The sequence below is a fragment of the Diaphorina citri genome, unplaced genomic scaffold (genome assembly GCF_000475195.1).
Source record: "Diaphorina citri unplaced genomic scaffold, Diaci psyllid genome assembly version 1.1 scaffold614, whole genome shotgun sequence".
Classification (NCBI taxonomy): Eukaryota; Metazoa; Arthropoda; class Insecta; order Hemiptera; family Psyllidae; genus Diaphorina; species Diaphorina citri.
Genome location: NW_007378047.1, coordinates 144,226 through 161,506, shown reverse-complemented (window position 1 = coordinate 161,506; position 17,281 = coordinate 144,226). Strand labels below are relative to the sequence as shown.

The following is a 17,281-nucleotide window of genomic DNA, read 5'->3' as shown; positions in this document are numbered from 1 at the left end:
GCTTTCTAGGCGCTTGTATTAGCGCTTTAGGCGCTTGTACTTAGCGCCTTTCAAGGCGCTTGTATTAGCGGGTGTTTAGCCGCGCCTTGCTTCTTAGCCGCCTTCCTAGGGCTTGCTATTAGCCGCTTTAGGTGCTTGTTTTACGTTTACGCGCTTGTAGGTGAGGCGCTTTAGGCGCTTGTTTTAGCGCCTTTTACGGCGCTTGGTTTTCAGCGCTTTAGGCGCTTGTTTAGCGCCTTTAGCCGCTTGTTTTAGCGCTTTAGGCGCTTGTATAGCGCTTTAGGCCGCTTGTATTAGCGCTCTCTAGGACCGCTTGTTTTAGCGCTTTGAGGCGCTTGTATAGCGGTTTAGGCGCTTGCTTATACGGTTTAGGCGCGCTTGTCTTTAGCGCTTTAGGGCGCTTGTATTAGCGCTTTTAGAAGTGCTTGTTGTGATTATGTTCGCGGATTTCGCGATTATGTTCGCGGATTTGGCGATTTTGTTCGCGGATTTGGCGATTATGGTCACGGATTTGGCAATTATGTTCGCGGATTCGCGTCCCGAATCGACATTTTGGATATTTGGCAAGCCTAACTATAGTTGTTTGTAGTAAGAGAATAAGGCAGCAAAAAAGACGCTTTAGAGACTGAGTAAAGTACAACTAATGCATGGATTGAACCAACGCCCTCCTGATTACCAGGCAACACCTATCACCTATTTCCTTCTCCTGTTCTTCTTCTTCTTCTTCTTCTTATTATTATTATTATTATTATTATTCCTCTCCTTTTTACTTTCCTTATCCTATACCTATAGGAAGGAAAAGAAAGTAAAGTACCTATTTTTTCGTATAGGTATCTAAATAAATTTGATTCAACTACCCCTTACCCTATACCTATAGGAAGGAAAAGAAAGTAAAGTACCTATTTTTTCGTATAGGTATCTAAATAAATTTGATTCAACTACCTTTTACCTAACTTTTATTCAAGTTTCTCTCGATTTAAAAACTCACGAAAAACTTCATATCTCTCTCATCTTAGCGTCAATTTGTCATGTTTTTAGCATCGATTTATGACGTACCTATACATTTTCCACTCAAAAACAACGATTTATCAAGATTTAACGTTAATCCTAATTTATCACAGTTCTTTCCAACTTTCTTACCCCTTGTCGCTCATACACTTCTTACAAGCATTTGCCACATTTAAGTAGCAAGTAAGTACGTACTTAGAGAAAACTTCAAGACAACCCCAGCAAAAATCTGGTGTGAACATCACACGACTTTCCTTATTCTATTGAATGGTGCTTATTTGGGTATTCTGTTGTAACATTTACAACAATATCTCTAATTGTTTAGTCGATATATCTGAAAACCGCCAAAAAGCGGTCGAAACCCGCAAAAAACCGGTCAAAAACCCAGCAAAAATCTGGTGTGAACATCACACGACTTTCCTTATTCTATTGAATGGTGCTTATTTGGGTGTTCTGTTGTAACATTTACAACAATATCTCTAATTGTTTAGTCGATATATCTGAAAACCGCCACAAAGCGGTCGAAACCCGCCAAAAAGCGGTCAAAAAATCGCCAACCGTAGCACCTATTTTAACCAAACGTTTTGTGTTGCATCCTTGTCACATTATTTTGTGAACTACATACAATTTCAAGTCTCTAGCTCTTACCGTTCTCGAGATATTTTGTTTACAGACAGACACACACACGGACCAATGGCTGAAACTTTGGATTTAGGCTCTAGGGACCTCAAAACGTGTTTTGGCACTAAAAATAACTTTGGATTTAGGCTCTAGGGACCTCAAAACGTGTTTTGACATTAAAAACTGACCATCGAAAATTTGACCCGATTAGATTACTTTCCTTCCTATAGGATAAGGAAAGTAAAAATGAACTAGTGCTCAGTGAAACGTCAAAATGAGTGCCAGCGGCGAAAGCTCGTTGAATCCATTAGCTTCTGATGGATCACTGAAGTTAAGATAAGTTGCGCGTGGTTGGTATTCGAATGGGTGACCATCTGGACAGTCAAGTACTGCTGGATTTTCTCGGCCTCACTCAGGCTGGGTGAGGTTAAGGAGAAGGGTAGATTGCAGCTCAATTGAGGGTAAAACACCGGTCATTAAAAACCTTAGCAGATATACAGTGACGTTACCTGACTACCAAAATCCAGAGAGAGTTAGCCAAGTAAAATTAAACGCAAAACAAGTTGCTTACAAAGAACGCCTACTACTTTTCTTTAGAACGGTAATTTTTTGACAAACATTTTACGCTCGCCTAAACGCGAAAAGCCTTTTCAAATGACAAAATGAGAATTTTTTAGCCAAGTCTTTACTTTTCTTTTTTATTAACTCTCACACTCTCCTTTTTCTTTCTTTCTCTCTCCCACACACCCTCTATCTCTCTCCCCGCATACTGAGCTTTTGTAAAGTTTACATTTTTCGCACCTACGCTTGCGACGCGAACACCGTTTTATTTATTTCTTATTTTGTTTACTTGGTGTTTTGACACTAAAAACTGACCATCGAAAATTTGACCCGATTACATTACTTTCCTTCCTATAGGATAAGGAAAGTAAAAATGAACTCGTGCTCAGTGAAACGTTAAAATGAGTGCCAGCGGCGAAAGCTCGTTGAATCCATTAGCTTCTGATGGATCACTGAAGTTAAGATAAGTTGCGCGTGGTTGGTAATCGAATGGGTGACCATCTGGACAATCAAGGGCTGCTGGATTTTCTCGGCCTCACTCAGGCTAGGTGAGGTTTAGGAGGGGGTAGATTGTAGCTCAATTGAGGGTAAAACACCGGTCATTAAAAACCTTAGCAGATATACAGTGACGTTACCTGACTGCCAAAATCCAGAGAGAGTTAGCCAAGTAAAATTAAACGCAAAACAAGTTGCTTACAAAGAACGCCTACTACTTTTCTTTAGAGCGGTAATTTTTTGACTAACATTTTACGCTCGCCTAAACGCGAAAAACCCCATATTTGAAGCAAAAAAGATAATAAACAAATATATTTTTGTCCTAAAAAGACGCCATCTTGGCTTGAAAAAGAAGCAATTTTGATTCAAAAGACGCCATCTTGGATTCAAAAAGACGCCATCTTGGAAATTATCCGGCCAGGATTCGGGCGGGACTCTGATGACACATCAGCTATTGTAAATACATATGGAAACAGTCTACGTAATCTTATGTCAATATTCAATAGGCGTTGACCGTAGGTCAAGATTTTGGTTCCATTGGCATATTGCAACATACAGTTTCTATTCGAGTACAAATCTATTCGTCAGAAAAACTATTCGTTTGACCGAGTTGAATGATTCACTACCCCCCCTCTCCCCTCTTGCCTCTTCTAGATGATGATGCAAGAAAGAGGACTGAAGAGGGGGAGGGGTATAGTGGTATACCCGTATGCCGAGAGTTTCCGAACGAAAACCCGAATATCTACGACTCGCTCGCCTACTCGACTACCGTGTATCTGTATCTGTATCATTGTATCAATCAGGCAAGTGGCCTGGAATATTCGACCAGTAGTTTCCAGGCAGTCTCCACCAACAGTCAGGCCTAAGGCCAGCCACTCACTATCAGGTGGACCTCACAGGTAACCTGATCAGGTCCACCAGTCAAGTCTACCTAATATCGTGTGTGCTCATCAGGTATAGGGTAGACCCGACAGGCGGAACTTTTCAGCCGTACCTGTCAGGTCTAAATGATAGTGTGCGTACTTACTCATGAGGTATCAGGTAGACCTGACAGGCGGACCTGATCAGTGCACCTGTGAGTGGATGGCTGGCCTAAGGCTAGCCATTCACATTCACAGGCTTGTCTTTTCTTCTCATGTCGAGGCCGAGGGAATGTCTGAGTTCTATGAATAGTACCGTCAACTTCGGGCAGGTCTAGTATTGTCAAGTTTGGGTAGGTTCTATACGAGCCTGCACACTCTGACTCTATAACTTACCTTGTCGACACGAATGATCGACACCATATAGGAACTGCAAGTTGTCCTGAGATCAGTATTCAACAGCAAAATGGGTACCACCACCGCACCGTATTCACATGTCAAAAATTATGTACAGCTTGGGCTAAACTGGATTAAAAGAATAGAAAATTAATTTATTTGTCTTATTTGGCCGCCATCTTGTCCATCTGTAATATAGCTTCTTAAATCGGCAAAATAACCACTTTTTTTCAAGTCAGCATACCTGAAAACATACAATTCAATATATTATTTCAATATATTGGACAATTTTTAAGGATTTCCCTATAGTAGCAGCATATCCCAAAAACGGGATCGACCATTACGGGATTACGGTACATCCTAGAAGAAAAGTGTAAATGTATAAAATGTAGAAAATTATAATACAAACAGCTTTCTAATTCATAGTTCATAAAAAGAAATTACCGGAAACGAGATATTGTAAGAAAACCTCTTTTTTAGCCGCCATTTTGGAAAAATCATTACGGTACGGGATTACGGTACATCCTAGAGAAAAAATGTAAATGTAAAAAATGTAGGAAATAGAAATACAAACAACTTTCTAATTCATTATTATTAGAAAAAAATTACCTAAAACGAGATATTCTCAAAAAACCCTTTTTTTAGCCGCCATTTTGAAACGGGATCGACCGTTATGGGATTACAGTACATCCTAGAGAAAAAGTGTAAATGTATGAAATGTAGGAAAGAAAAAAACAAACAACTTTTTAATCTATTGTTATTAGAAAAAAATTAGCTGAAAAGAGATATTATGAGAAAACCTCTTTTTTGGCCGCCATGTTCGAAAAATCCTTACGGTACGGGATTACGGTACATCCTAGAAAAAAAGTGTAAATTTACAAAATGTAGGAAATATAAATATAAAAAACTTTCTGATTCATTGTTATTAGAAAAAAGTTACCGGAAACGAGATATTATCAAAACCCCGTTTTTGGCCGCCATTTTGAAAAAAGGCCGCCATTTTGTTTGTGTGCATGATTTTTGGTGTCACCCCTTCCTAAAAGTTTCATATTTTCCCAATGAAGGTCCATACCAAATTTGGTGCTTTCCTGAATAAATGCAGCTTTTGGCCAAAATTGTGACGTTAGGCCACCCACTATTTCAAATGATAAAATGAGAATTTTTTAGCCAAGTCTTTACTTTTCTTTTTTATTAACTCTCACACTCTCCTTTCTCTCTCTTTCTTTCTTTCTCTCTCTCTCTCTCCCACACACCCTCTATCTCTCTCCCGCGTACTGAGCTTTTGTAAAGTTTACATGTTTACAATTTTCGCACCTACGCTAGCGACGCGAACACTGTTCTATTTATAATTTATTCCTATTTTGTTTACTTGTTGTTAAGGTACTTTTTAGAATTTATAAATAAATAATAAAACGAAAGAAAACACCTCGACAGTCTTGCTTTCCCTGAGTACCTCCTTCCCTCCTCTTACTCCACCTTCTCCTTCTCCTCTTCCTCCTCCTCTTCCTTCTTCTTATTCTTCTGCTCTTCTTCTTCTTCTTCCACCTCCTCCTCCTTCTTATCCTTCTGCTTTTCTTCTTCCTCCTCCTTCTTCTCCCTCTTCTGTTTTTGGTGGAAAGGAGGGATGGGTTCGCCATTTTTATCTTCTTGATTGTCTGACAGTGTAACAAATTAAAAGTGCTTTCATCACTTCCAGTTCTTCTTCTCTTTCTCCTTCTTTTTCGCCTTTTCTCGTCTTGCTTCTTTCTCCTCTGTCCCTTTCTTCTCTTCCTTTTCCTTATTCTTCCTTTTTTCTTGTCTTCTCTCTTGTCCTTCGTCTTACTCTTTCTCCTTCTTCCTCTCTTCTCCTTCTTCTTCTTTCTCCTTCTTCTTTCTCCTTCTTCCTCCTCCTTCTTCTCCCTCTTCTGTTTTTGGTGGAAAGGAGGGATGGGTTCGCCATTTTTATCTTCTTGATTGTCTGACAGTGTGACAAATTAAAAGTGCTTTCATCACTTCCACTTCCTCCCTTTTCGCCTTTTCTCGTCTTGCTTCTTTCTCCTCTGTCCCTTTCTTCTCTTCCTTTTCCTTATTCTTCCTTTTTTCTTGTCCCCTTTTCCTCTAATCTACTCCTACGTTCGTCAGTTCTCCTTCTCTTTTTCTCCTTCTTCTTTCTCCTCTCTCTCTCTCTTTCTCCTTCTTTCTCTCTTCTCCTTCGTCTTACTCTTTCTCCTTCTTCTTCGTCTTCTCCTTCTTCTTTCTCCTCCTTCTTCTCCTTCTTCTTCCTCGTTCGAATTCTGCTTCCTCTCTTCTCCTTCTTCGTCTTCTACCTCTTTTCCTTCACATCCTCATCTGATTTCTATTTCATTTTCTCCTTCGCCTCCTTTTCCGCCCCTTTCCATCGTCTCCCTTTTCCCTGTTCCTATAATTTTTCTCCCTCTCCTCCTAAATCCTCTAATTCATTTCCTTTTTATCCCATTAACGAGAATCGGCTGTCTGCCATTTTTTATTTTCATTTTTTAGGTTCCATCAAATTCGATTAGACATTTAAGTTAGCGTTTCTTGATGCCTTCTCTTCTTTTTTTTCTTCCTAATGAAAACCGATGAAACCTCGGACGCCCCAAATTTGTATTAGAAACTAAAAGGGATCCAGCTAGGTTTAGCTTATCAGTGAATGGGAATTTAGCTAAGAACCACACATTTTCACAATCACCTACATTTCAATATTAGCGTTCTTTTCAACAATGCATTTGATCAAGAAGTAAAAAGAAAGAAAAAAGAGGAAGAGGAAGAAGAAGAATAAGAAAGATCAGAAGGAGGAGGAGAAGAAGATAAGAAAGATCAGAAGGAGGAGGAGAAGAAGAATAAGAAAGATCAGAAGGAGGAGGAGAAGAAGATAAGAAAGAAGAAAGAGGAGGAGAGGAATACGAAAAGAAGGAGAAGAACAAGAAAGAAGAAAAATGCCAGTTCCCATAACAAAAGCACAGTTGTGGATCTTATTAGAAGAAAGAAAGAAAGAAAGAAAAGAAGAAGAAGAAGAAGAAGAAAAAAAAAAAAGGGGTCTTAATAAAAAAAAAAAAAAAAAAAAAAAAAAAAAAAAAAAAAAAAAAAAAAAAAAAAAAAAAAAAAAAAAAACTCTCGTATGCAATACGGGATTGGAATTCAATACCTACGGGTTACGGTGCAATTCAGTACGGGACGGGGGTGCAATTCAATACCCTTAGTGATGGGCCGAGTGAATGATTTTATTCGAGTGGGCTCGAGTTTGACTTCACTCGAGTCCACTCGATTATTATTTTGTTCCACTCGAGTGGAAAAAAAACTATTCATTGGGTTGTTCTCTGACCGAGTTCACTCGCGCACTCGCCACATATTATTGCAACTTACAGTTTCTATTCGAGTACAAATCTATTCGTCAGAAAAACTATTCGTTTGAACGAGTTGAATGATTCACTACCCCCTCTCCCCTCTTGCCTCTTACTAGATGATAATGCAAGAAAGAGAACCGAAGAGGGGGAGGGGCGGAGGGGTATAGTGGTATACCCGTATGCCGAGAGTTTCCTAACGAAAACCCGAATATCATCGACTCGCTCGCCTAGTCGAGTGAGAAATCGGCGCGGTGTAATTTCCAGGAATAAATATTCAACTCGATTAATTTCCACTCGAGTTGGAAAATAATCGAGTAGAAAATAATCGAGTTGAAAAATCTCACTCGAGTCCCATCACTAAATACCCTCGCGTATAATAGGTAGCTCGTATTCGGAAGATTATGCATTCTGGGTGCACACAGGTAGGGAGGGAGGACAGAGGGGCGGAGGAAGGTATCCTCCCAGAGCCGAATTTTCGGGAGGCCAAAATTCTGAACAAAACTGGCCTCGAATTGCGGGAGATAAAGAGGAACCAAATTTTTAGGAGGCCAAAATGTTGAAATGTTGCTCGGCGTAGCTCAACATAGGTGACGCTAAAACCGGTCTTAAATCTTAAATCTAAAACTTTCTCGCTTTGAGTTCATAGGTCGTCGCGACAAATTTCAAGATCAGAGCTCATTTGTGTGAGAAAATGAAAAAAATCCACCGAAAACCATTTTTTTTATTGGTTTTTTGGTTCTTTGGACAAATCTGGTAAAAAGACCTTTAATTTGTTAAATAGGTCGACTAGGTTTGGATAAGTCCTTCTATGGGGACGGACAGACCGACAGACGACACCGAAGCGAATACAATAGCCCGTCCACTATACCTTTTTTTTTATTACTATCGTAATAATAAAGGAAGGACGGGCTAAAAATCAGAGGACAGGAAGATAGAAAAGAGAATGCAGAAATTAGAAGGGAAGAGAGAAAGACAGAGAGAAGAGAAGGGAGGGGAGGGGAAAAGAAGAGAGAGGGAGAGAGAGAGAGGGGGGGGAAGAGGACACAGAGAAGACATAAAAGGAGAGAAGGGGAAAGAGGAGAAGGGAAAGGAAAAAGGAAGGAGAAGAGGGATTTAAAGAGGGAGCGAGGAGAAATCTCATATCCAATATTTGTGTTATTAGCACTGAAGCTGATATTTTCTATGTGTGAGCTGAATGACAAATTCGATTTGTGCTTCCTCTTTCATTTGAGGAGACAAAGTAGAGCGGCTGAAAATATGGGTGGAGCTAAAGGCCAAAATTAGATTAGATATTCTGGCTGAAGGGAAGGATAAAATGGCTAAAAGTTCCAGTCGATGTACAATCTACACAGACAAAAGTTTATAAGACGCTGTTTAAGCTTTCAGTTATCTTCTGGGCAGTGCAATAAATTAAAATGGACGCGGCACATAAGGGATCAGGAAGAGACCGCCTTCACATAATAAAAACTTTCAGTCAAGCGCTCCAAAGTTTAATATTGTCACGAGAGAGGAACCTTTTCAACTTCCAAGATATGTATGAATCGACCTACCGCGCCGAGAATCGAACCCGGACCTTCGGCATCCACAGTATAGTGACTGACAGAGACCACTAGAAATAGTTCACATTGCCGGAAAAGGTTTCCATTTACAATTTCTCCCTCATATAGATCATACACAAGAAAAAGTTCAATTTCTCTTTTACTATTCTTGTAATGTCCGATTTCAGGAAAAAGCATTGTGCAATCTCCAACCCTCCTACACGACTAGTTTTCTAATACTCGAGAGCACGGGGTAGACTAGGTTCCCTACTGCTCCCCCTATTTCTGCAATAGGGAACTTCTCCCGATATAGCATGGGGAAAACATGGATTTCGTGTTATTGTTTCCTCGTCTAAGCTTCGGACTTATCGTTTTACGGTTATTGTTTTTTGATATCGCCCCGTTACCATTTCCTGATTTCTCTCCAATGCATCAAAACAGTTGAACAATTTGAGATCATGACTCTTATCTCTAATGCTGGGTTGCTTTGGTTTACCATCTCGGTATTGAGATTATTATTATTATTTTTTAAGAGGTTTGACAGAGGGAACTGTAACTGCTATGGTCTTATCGTCCCGAAATCGTTTGACAGGGGGAACTGTAACTGCTATGGTCTTATCGTCCCGAAATCGAAGAGAGAAGGAAGACAGGATAGGAGAAAGCCAGCCGTTCCGAGAACGAACATTATCCCATCAGGATAAAATTCGCCCCGGGCGGGAATCGAACCCGCGGCCTAGCGCTTACAAGGCAGACGCACTACCAACTAAGCTAACTAGGCTGGCGGTATTGAGATTAAATGAGGATTTCTTTATACTGAATAGCTAGGTCAATATCAGATTGATCTTAATTCTGAGACAATCCACGGTGGTAAAAGATTGATCTTAATTCTGAGACAATCCACGGTGGTAAAACTCGACCTAAGTTGAGTAAGATACATTTGCAGAAAAGTGCGAAAAAGATCTTTTCCATTTGCTGGGAAAAAGAGTGCGAAAGAGTTCCATTCATTTGATTCACCCCTACCTTCTTCCCCCTCTTCTTTCATCTCTTTGTCTCCTTCCCCAACTCCTTCCTGTCTTCCAATGGCCTCCCTCTTCCTTATTCTTCTCCTCTCAGCATTCTTACTATCACCACTTTTAACTTTAGTTTGAATTCCCCTATCCACAATTTCTCCGCCTCTCTCCCTGTCCTTATATTTCTTCTAGTCTCCCTATCCTTGTTTCCTTTTCCCCTCCGTCTTTCTTCCCTTCTCCTCTTCCTCCCTTATGTCTCTTTACCGGTACCTACCTCCCTTGTTCTCTTTTTCTCTTTACCTGTCTACCAGTGTCTCTTGTTCTATTTCTGACTAGGGTATAGTCCTTTGTCCTCCATTCCTTGCATAATTTAGACGACCAAACCACAGAAGCTTACTTTGCGAAAAATGGAGAGGGAAAGAGTCACAAAGAGGAGGAGATGAGAGGAGAGGAGGAGGAGAAGTAGAATAGATAAAAGGAGGGGAGATGGCTGACTTGAGAAGGAGGGAAAGGAGAACGAAAGAAAAGCGTAGAGGGAGAGAAAAAAAGGAATAGAGAAAAGGACAGGAAGGTGGCTTAGGTACTTGAAAATTAAAAAAGGAGAGGAAGACAAGAGGAGGAGAGGGGAGGGGGAAAGAAGAAGAGAAGGGGAAAAAGAGGGGGAAGGAGGGAGGTGAAAGTAGGAAGGAGTGAGAGGGGATAAGAGGCGACTAACCTTTTTTCCCATTAATTGCGGTGGCATAGTTCTCTCTCTCTCTCTCTCTTTTTTTTTCTCGTTTCTCTCTCTCTCTCTCTTTCTTTCTCGTTTTTCCTCTTTCTCTAAGGCGAAATTCTAAATTCTCGAGACAAATAAAACAAAGATGGCGTGGGAGGGGGGATATAAGGGAAAGAGAAAAGGAGGGAGCGGAGGAAAGGGAGAAAAAAGAGGAGGGAAGAAAAAGATCTAAAATTTATTTATTTATGGTATTTTCGTATTTTTCATTGTATTTATTAATAGAAAACTATTGTAAATGAAGCAGTGTAACAGAATTCAGAGAATTAAAGAATTTTTTTCATGGAGGTGGTACATCTCGTTTCACACATCCGCAATGTTGGAAACCTGAAAACCTCCCTAAATAACCCCCTCCTAGGAAATGCTAACGTGTCAAATGCTTTGTCAAGGTCTACTAATGCCCCTCCACCTCCTCCTCCTCCTTCTCCCCCCCCTCCTCTCTCTAATGGACACATGTCCAGATTGTTCAGGTGTCACCTACTGATAATACATATTACAAAACCTCGAAAAGGGATGTAAGGAAGAGAGGGGAGGGAAGGTGGGAGAGAGAGGGGGGGAGAAAAAGAGGGGAGGGTGTTAGATTTAATTTGGAGAAGGTTCTGTAAAAGTTAGGGTAAAAGAACACTCAAATAAGCATCATTCAATAGGATAAGGAAAGTCGTGTGATGTTCACACCAGATTTTTGGTTCTCCTTATCAAGTTGACCCACAGAATTTATATATAATGACTGCTGAAACCCTCCAAGAGATTAGTTCTGTAGAAGACAGAAACGCTTAAAATATACCATGTGATTTGTGATAGTTGTGATACAGTAAAGGAGGCTGTGATATTCATCACAAAAATTTGTTAAGAGGGCTTTACCTTCAGCACAAATCGTATCCACAATTAAATTTCAATCATCTACTGAATTTCCAAGCATTAGGGGACGAAATTTGATTTGAATAAAAATTTAGTGTTAATTACCTACCTAACAAAAACAAAATTTAAGTGCCTAGTCGAAAAAAAAGCTGTTTCCAAAAAATATACAAAGTGAGAAAGAAAATGAAAAAGAGAAATAAAAACAGGAAGGACTGTGAAAGAGAGAAAACAGCTGAATCAAAGTGTGAGAAAGGGAAGGAGAGAAAAGGGAAGGAGGGAGAGAAGGGACGAAGAAATGTACCTACAAAGATTAAAGTTTTTTCTCTCTCGTTTCTTTCCCCTCTTTAAATGAAAATGGGGGGAAAATTAAGGAGGCAGAGAGGGGATGAAAATATTATCTCGAATTTTCTTGATTTATGTAATTGCATTTTGACTAATTCAAGCAAAGATATCCCCCCTCTTCAGGCAAAGATCCCCCACACCTCTCTTCAAGCAAAAATTCCCACACCTCTCTTCAAGCAAAGATATCCCTCCTCTTCGAGGAAATATATCCCCCTCTTCAAGCTCTCTTCAAGGAAAAATACATCCGCCCCTTTTACTAAAAGAGATCGTCGGGACTTTTCATTTATACAAAATATTAAGCCCCGGCCCCGGTCCCCCCCTAACCCCTCTTTCATATAACCCCCCCCCTCTTTTATAAATCCCCCTCCCTACATATCACATTCTACAATCCCCCTCTCCCTCCCATATTCTACAGGCTTATCTATTTGCAATCATTTAGAATTTTTAGATTTATTAATAGAGTGGAAAACTGGAACAAGGGGGGGGGGCTCTGGAAAAATAGAGGGGGGATAGAGGAAGAGGGAGCAATATGGGGTGGGAGGAAAAAAACAAGGGCCTCGGGGTATCGCTGTTCCCAATGAAGCTTTTGATCGTATCAATTTCAAATTTTGTATTCAGCAACATTTTCTATGTTTCTCTCTCTCCTCATCCTCCTTCTTCCCTCCTCTTCTCCTTTCTCTATCTCCTCCTCTTCTCCCTACTTTCTCTTCATCCTCATCCTTCTCTTTCTCCTCCTCCTCCTCCTCCTCCTCCTCCTCCTTCTCCTTCTCTTCCTCCTCCTTTTCATGATGAAAAATGACAATTTTCATTAAAAAATGTAGATACTTCCTAGTTTCCTAGTGGTACACACAAACCATACGCTATCATCCCCACCTATTCATTTTAAATATTGAGCTGGCTTTATAAACAGGGTGGTAAACGCTCTTATTCGCGTCAACAGCGAAATATCGGTTGTCGGTAGGGCCATTGTTTTCGATTTTTTGTCAAATTCAATTCGAGATTTATTGTTTCGACAAATATCTAAAATAAAAAGGTACGTAAAGCCCGAGATATTCAATTTTTATTATTATTATTTCTGGAAGACCCTGTAGATATTAAAAAAAAAATCATCAATTTTTTTTCTCCGTTTTATAATATCCAATATGTTTGTATTTAGCCTTTTCTTTTTAATTTATTTTTTATGAATAGATTTATTTCAAAAAGGGTACAACATGCTATGCTAACATGTCATTAGCCCCCAGAAATTTCGGTAATCGGTACCTACCCGGGGGGGGGATGGATGCGGTAAGGGTGATTTTGGAGGGGAGAGGAAGATATGAGCGAGGTTTGGGGTAGGATGGATGTAAGAGGCAAAAGGCTTTCAGAGCACTGGAGTCATATAAAGGCTTTAACTTCCACAGGCTTAGGCTTAACGCTTTGAACGAATATTCGAACTCAAAGGAAAAGAGTTAAGAAGTTAATGTTATTTCATCTTTGGCTCCAGCCTAGTTAGCTTAGTTGGTAGTGCGTCTGCCTTGTAAGCGCTAGGCCGCGGGTTCGATTCCCGCCCGGGGCGGATTTTATTCTGATGGGATAATATTCGTTCTCGGAACGGCTGGCTTTCCTTTCTCCTATCCTGTCTTCCTCCTCTCTTCGATTTCGGGACGATAAGACCATAGCAGTTACAGTTCCCTCTGTCAAACCTCTTCAAAAAAAAAAAAAAAAAATCATCTTTGGCTTATAATATTGCCGAAATTACCGACCGTGGTTATTTATTACGGAAAAGTGTCTTTATTTGATTCCCGGCGGAGTCGAATTTTCGGCTCAGTGCTTGGAATACGAGGTGCACTTAGCCTCGTGAGGACAACTGAGTAGCTGCTATCAAGCGACCAGTGGCAACATCACCCGAGTAAAAAGAGTTCTGTAGAACTTGATAAGGAGAACCAAAATATATCTGCCTTTTTACTTTCCTTATCCTATAGGAAGGAAAGTAATGTAATCGGGTCAAATTTTCGATGGTCAGATACGAGGTGCACTTAGCCTCGTGAGGACAACTGAGTAGCTGCTATCAAGCGACCAGTGGCAACATCACCCGAGTAAAAAGAGTTCTGTCGAACTTGATAAGGAGAACCAAAATATATCTGCCTTTTTGGTTCTCCTTATCAACCCTCCAAGAGATTAGTTCTGTAGAAGACAGAAACGCTTAAAATATACCATGTGATATAGTTGTGATTGTTTGTGATACAGTAAAGGAGGCTGTGGTATTCATCACAAAAATTTGTTAGGAGGGCTTTAGCTTCACCACATATAATTCACAATTAAATTTCAATCATCTACTGAATTTCCAAGCATTAGGGGACGAAATTTGATTTGAATAAAAAATTAGTGTTAATTACCTACCTACCAACAACAAAATTTGAGTGCCTACTCGAAAAAAGCTGAGCCTAAATCCAAAGTTTCAGCCATTGGTCCGTGTGTGTGTCTGTCTGTCTGTGTGTCCGTGTGTCTGTCTGTCTGTCCGAAGTACCTAACTCATCAAAGATCAACCAGTACTGGAAGTAAAGTTAATATGAACCAAAGTAGACTGGAGCATTTCTTTAACTCGGAACTCCAAAAAATATACAAAGTGAGAAAGAAAATGAAAAAGAGAAATAAAAACAGGAAGGACTGTGAAAGAGAGAAAACAGCTGAATCAAAGTGTGAGAAAGGGAAGGAGAGAAAAAGGGAGAGAAGGGACGAAGAAATGTAGAAAGATTAAAGTTTTTTCTTTCTTGTTTCTTTCCCCTCTTAAAATGAAAATGGGGGGAAAATTAAGGAGGCAGAGAGGGGATGAAAATATTATCTCGAATTTTCTTGATTTATGTAATTGCATTTTGACTAATTCAAGCAAAGATATCCCCCCTCTTCAGGCAAAGATCCCCCACACCTCTCTTCAAGCAAAAATTCCCACACCTCTCTTCAAGCAAAAATTCCCACACCTCTCTTCAAGCAAAGATATCCCTCCTCTTCGAGGAAATATATCCCCCTCTTCAAGCTCTCTTCAAGGAAAAATATATCCGCCCCTTTTACTAAAAGAGATCGTCGGGACTTTTCATTTATACAAAATATTAAGCAGTGCTGCTTTTTCTGCTCTGCTACTTTTGTGTTAAAATGTACAAACTTGTGCAAATAATGTGTACTGGGGCAAAACAGGTTACGCTTGTATGTTGGAGGGCAAAGGGCCCTTAAATAGGTACCAACCCACTCATTATTCTCCAGTGTTTCGGAGGCAGAGATTGCCTGTGGCACTAGGTCATAAATTTAAACATAAATTATCAATTAAAATTAACAGAAGTAGTAATAAAAAAAGTGCCTATAATTTTGTTTTGCCTGAGTCTCAGTTTTCTTTTTTCCCCTCCTTTTAGGTATTATGAAACTAAGAAAGCAAGGGAGGGAGAGAAAGTCAGAAAGAGGGAGAGAGGGAGGGAAAGAGAGAGAGAGAGAGAGAGAGAGAGAGAGAGAGAGAGAGAGAGAGAGAGAGAGAGAGAGAGAGAAAGAAACCCAAACCTTGGAGTCATCTTTACATCGGGACTTTGCTTCTCAGAAAATGTAAAAAAGTTTATAAATAAAACTATGGGAGCAATTAGTACAGTCAATTCGCTGTGGGCAAGAACGAAAACGTACAACTGGGAAGCTAATAAGATCGTATACAACTCGGTTATTAAATCTATCCTGCTATACGGAGCTGAAGTTTGGGGATTACGTTACCTTGAAGAATTGGAAAAACCACAAGTTAAATACCTGAAATCTTTGCTATATTTACCAAGGAACACTCCAAATTATATAGTAAGAAAGGAAACAGGGATGAGTAAAATGGGACAAGAAATCATAAAGAGAGCAATAAATTGGCTTATAAACATAAAAGAGATGGAAGAAAAGAGATTGCCCAAAATATGCTTCCTAAAACTCCAAGAAATGGCTGTAGCCAACCCAACAGCAACAAAATATAATTGGGTTGCACAAGTCCGACAAATCTTTACAAAACTTGATTGCCTAGAAGTATACGACGCAGAAGATCCAAAAATTATCAAAGTCCAAGTAGATTCAATGATAGAAAAGATCCAGGAATCAAACAGAATGGAGGATAAGAGAAGGATAGAGGTGTCCAGTTATAGCAATGTGTATAAGAACTTGACTAATCTCGATAACCAAGAAGAAGAAAAATATCTGAATATGGACGTCCCGCTATACAAAATACGCACTATAGCTCAACTAAGAACATCAGCCCAGAAAATAGTAAGAATTACGATCCATAAGGACATACATGTGATAGAGACCGAAAAAATATGTACCTTGTGTAATCTTGCAAAAGAAGAATCTTTGGAACACTTTATGCTGGAATGTCCGATATACAGAGCTACGAGACAACGATACATCGGAAAATATGTCAATGATTATAGTCAGGCGCATCTAAAGAACTTGCTTCTTATTACATCATTGGAAAAAATTAATGATATCTATAACTATACTGAAATATCCCTGAAATTTAGATCTAACATTATTAATGAGTACTCATAATGATTATTATTAGACGAAATTCCTTAGGACTTATCTGATTTAATTTGATTGATTATAATTTATTTGATTTTGAAATATGTAGATAGGAACCTACCTAGTTTTCAAAGAAAAGTACCAATAGGTAAAAATAGATAATAAGGGGGCAATATGGTAAAGGTTCTTTGATGGTCACAGTTTTTTTGGTGCCAAAATTTGTTTTGAGGTCCCTAGGTAGATAATAAATACAATATTAGTTTAAATGTAGAAGGGTCAAGATTTGTATTTTTATTTTAATTATCATATAAGTATTCTTTTGTAAATGCCAACCAATTGTAAAATCTTATTGATAAATACAATTAATTATTCTATTCTATTCTATTCTATTCTAATAATAATAATAATAATAAATAAACTGTTGGGCCCTTTACTAAGGAAGTGCAATATGAGTGCCCTAACCTAATAGGACAGAATAGCATAGACTACTTACATATGACGGTTAGCCGTGCGTTGGCGCGGATAGGTTTGTGGTACTGGGCAGGGCCCACTTGACACTGGAACTCCGCATCATCCGTTAGCGATACGTTGCGGATGCGTAAATTGTACACGCCGTGCGACGAGTCGCCTACGCGCATGTACGAGGGAAAGCCGGGTATGATCGAGTTGAAACCTGGAAAAAAGAGAGCAGCAATTAGAAATAAGAACAAGGTTTACTTCTTTGAGAATAAAACCTGGGAAAAAGAGCGAAATCTTATATTATAAGAACAAGGTTTACTTCTTTGAGAATAAAACCTGGGGAAAAAGAGCGAATTTACAAATAAGAACAAGGTTTACTTCTTTGAGAATAAAACCTGGGAAAAAGAGCGAATTTACAAATAAGAACAAGGTTTACTTCTTTGAGAATAAAACCTGGAAAAAAAGAGCGAAATTACAAATAAGAACAAGGTTTACTTCTTTGAGAATA

At 39.3% G+C, this 17,281-nt stretch overlaps 1 protein-coding gene across 1 annotated transcript in view; it reads right to left on the bottom strand.

The window, feature by feature from the left end:
* Nucleotides 1-17,281, bottom strand: part of LOC103510541 (irregular chiasm C-roughest protein-like) — a gene marked incomplete at its 3' end in the record, with an annotated part of 40,209 nt that overhangs the window by 2,418 nt on the left and 20,510 nt on the right. The window contains exon 4 of the mRNA XM_026824568.1: nucleotides 16,808-16,987. Within this exon, the coding sequence (XP_026680369.1) occupies nucleotides 16,808-16,987 (180 nt within the window). The remainder of the gene's footprint in view (nucleotides 1-16,807; nucleotides 16,988-17,281) is intronic.